Raw genomic sequence first — 3,378 nt, 5'->3', positions numbered from 1 at the left:
CATCTCCTCTAGCCCAAGTTCACTTCAACAGTCTAGTTTTCATACATGAGATCATCTCATTTTTACCCATAACAAGTACCATTTTAGTACTTTATGAAAAGGAGAACATTTTCCTCAATTTCTTAAAAATGTTCTTTCCTAACTTTAGGTAGGGAAATGAAAAATACATGTTTTCCATGAAAATAAAAGAAAATAAAAACAATGTTTTTAAGAAATTTATAAAAACAAACAATGAAAATGTGAAAATGAAGTTACTTCAATTTAAGTTTCAATGACTCCAAATTCCCTCAATGAACATTAAAATGGAAACATTGAACAATCATCCACACTAAATATCCATTAATCATAGTCCATAACGGTTCGATCTATCTGATTTTGATGTTAGGAGCTATCTACAGCGGTTGCCTCCATTTGGACAGTTTTTTTTATCTGACTTGCATGTGCCCAATTCCAAGTGTGTAAATATGAACCATCGCACTCCCCTAGGGTACAACTTTTTTTTTTTTCTTTATTTTATATGAGAAGAAATACTATAAATTCTCCCATAAGAGGGCCTACTGTGTGAGTGTCACAGACCTCCATTGGCCTTTGACCGGTAGGTTTGTAAAGTCTCACAATTTCTTTAGTCATTCACTCTTGGCGGATGCATGAAGCCCACATACAGTATACACTTTCCACGCACCTCTCTGCCTTATCAATAATCAAACGGCTCTAATCAGTGGGCCACACTTAACAGTTATGTGGGGTGCCGAAGAAATTACTCAGGTGCAAATCAACTAAACCAAGCATACTTTCGATGAAAATCAATGAATAAAAAAATGGGTGCTAATGGAGCACCATTACAATATATCAGACTCATATATACAAATGAATCACTGTTACAAACCAACCTATTTCCTATGTAACTCAACCCATTTTTTCCAAAAGGAGACCGTTCGGACTGGCCCATGCTCCATGCAGCACGGTATTTCAAAATAGCTTGGGCGAAGGCAAGCCCATGTTGTTAGCCCAATCCGGTTTTGATATATATAACTATTCATCTGGTCGAGTCTCTGTGACTCGAGCAAGCCAAGATTCGACTCAAGGCCCGACAAGTCCTCAAGGCCCGACAAGTCTTTCAACCATGATCAAACACTTTCATTGTGCCAAGCTAAAACCAAATCTTGAATTCCAGCTTTCAAATCTTCCCAGTAAAACTCCTCAAAATCCGCTACATCATTACCTGATGCTTTGATTTCCACGAATAAAACTCCCGGCACCACCTCTGATAGGTTGACTGATAAAACTAATTGATTTTTTAACAGCACGACACACCCGACTTTTCTTCTTTCGACCTTATAACCTAATTTCCCTCCAATCTTCTCAAACTTTTCTAAAATATCTTTAGCATGCTTAGTAGACGTGAATCGCTTCTCCCTCTTCTTTCCCCTCTCAAAGAGCCCTGATAGATCTAAACCCGAAGACAATGATATCAAATCAAAAGCAGTCATGACAGGCGCGCCATCCTCAAGATTGAATTGGCCGTCCTTTTGCAGCATGCAGAAGTTAGGTCGATTATCGTGAAGTAACAAGTCAGGATTCATGTAATTCGCTTTGTAAGATTTCTTGAACCAGGCAACTCGCATCAAGGCGTCGATCGACATCCTAGTCTGCGGGTGTGGATCTAAGAGCCGTGAGATCACCCGTCGCACCGGTTTAGAAAACCATGTCGGGAATTTAAATTCCCTCCCATAGATCTTTTGGTACATTACTGCAATGTTAGAATCTTCAAAGGGGAGGTAGCCAGCAAGCAGTAGAAAGAGAATGATTCCACATGACCACGCATCTGCTTTGGTTCCATCATAGCCCTTCCTCCTAACAACCTCAGGCGCGGTGTAGGCCGGCGTGCCACACGCCGTGTGGAAGAGCCCGTCCTTCAATTGCTCAGGAAGTGCCGATAGGCCGAAATCAGTCACCTTCAAATTCCCATACTCATCTAGTAGTAGATTCTGGGGCTTAACATCTCGGTGGGCCACACCATTAGAGTGACAAAAATGAAGGGCTGAGACAAGCTGTTGGAAGTATCGTCGTGCGATCGGCTCTGATAGTGGGCCATGCTGCATGATCTGGGAGAATAAATCTCCCCCACTTGCATGCTCCATGACCAAGTATATCTTGGACTTGGTAGCCATGACTTCATGAAGCTTGATGATGTTGGGGTGGCTGAGACGGTGCATGGCAGACACTTCACGAACGATGCGTGGTTCCATGGTAGTGTTCTTGATCTTGCACTTGTCGATGACCTTTACAGCGACAGTCGCGCCATTGATGAGAGATCCGGCATGGTAGACCTTCGCGAACGTGCCACGGCCCAGAACATGGCCGAGCTCGTACTTGCCGAGCACAACCTTGGGTCCAGACTCCATGTGGGTGCGGTCTCGATCAGCTGCGCAACCTCAGATAGCCTATGCTCTTCTACTTCTTTCTTTTGCCTTTTGCTGTTAGCTCGTGTGGCCTTTTTATAGTATGATGTACGGTCAAAGAAACTGTTGTAAGCCGCCAAAGAGTCTTCAAAAGGGTTGGGATTTAAAATTTTCCCATGTGCTATACTGCACGTATATTCATATTATGGGTTGTATACAATGGTCTTTTTAGTGGACCATCTTTTTTTTATTATATATTCATCTTTGAGGTGGGGGCCACCTTATGGAGGGCTCAGATATCCCGATTTTCTAGGTTGGTACATGTACCACGTGTGAATACTATGTATACACAAGTGCAGTCACACTTGTTTAAAAATTGACTGGTTCAGGTTTACATCTATGCATCTGAGGTCAGGTGAATGTGATCATGTGGTGGGCCATGTATGCGCGCAGAATCTGAACCGTTGGTAGATTTTTATGAACTGGGGCATGATGCATGAGATGGAAAATGTACTGTCCGGAACAGGAAGTTGCTTTGGTTGTACTGTATATGGGCCCACAGATTCCCATGAAAAATCCAATCCGTCGTAAGTTTCTCAACCTTAAAATAGGAAATGAGTCCAAAAATCTAGCAGATACAAAACTCAGGTGGGCCACACTCATGAAACAGTCAAACAGAGACGTCCACCATTGAAATCTGCATGGAGCCAATCATGATGTTTGCATGCCATCCAAACTGTTCATAGGGTTATTATCACTCAGATAAATGGTAGGCACAAATATCATACAATAGAACACTTCTGTGGCCCCCAAAGATTTTTTAATGGTGTTCATTCAATCCCAGCTGTTTAATGTTTTGTGGTACAACCTAGTTTTCTATATATCTGATATTTTTATTACTGCCATATTTAAATTTTCAGAAATTTACGGACGGATTGGATCTGTCACGGGAATCTATGTGGGCTCCACATAGATT

General features: G+C 41.9%; 1 protein-coding gene across 1 annotated transcript; it reads right to left on the bottom strand.

The window, feature by feature from the left end:
• Positions 1-791: 791 nt before the first annotated feature.
• Positions 792-2,449, bottom strand: LOC131232872 (CBL-interacting serine/threonine-protein kinase 4-like). Its single transcript, XM_058229378.1, has one exon. It carries the CDS (start codon positions 2,403-2,405, stop codon positions 1,128-1,130), a length of 1,278 nt encoding a protein of 425 aa, XP_058085361.1. The 5' UTR covers positions 2,406-2,449; the 3' UTR covers positions 792-1,127.
• Positions 2,450-3,378: the final 929 nt, after the last annotated feature.

The sequence above is a fragment of the Magnolia sinica genome, chromosome 18 (assembly GCF_029962835.1).
Source record: "Magnolia sinica isolate HGM2019 chromosome 18, MsV1, whole genome shotgun sequence".
NCBI lineage: Eukaryota > Viridiplantae > Streptophyta > Magnoliopsida > Magnoliales > Magnoliaceae > Magnolia > Magnolia sinica.
This window is presented reverse-complemented; position numbering and strand designations above follow the sequence as displayed.

Excerpts from the sequence above, each read along its gene's own strand:
- LOC131232872 (XM_058229378.1), bottom strand. The coding sequence starts at position 2,405 with ATGGAGTCTGGACCCAAGGTTGTGCTCGGCAAGTACGAGCTCGGCCAT.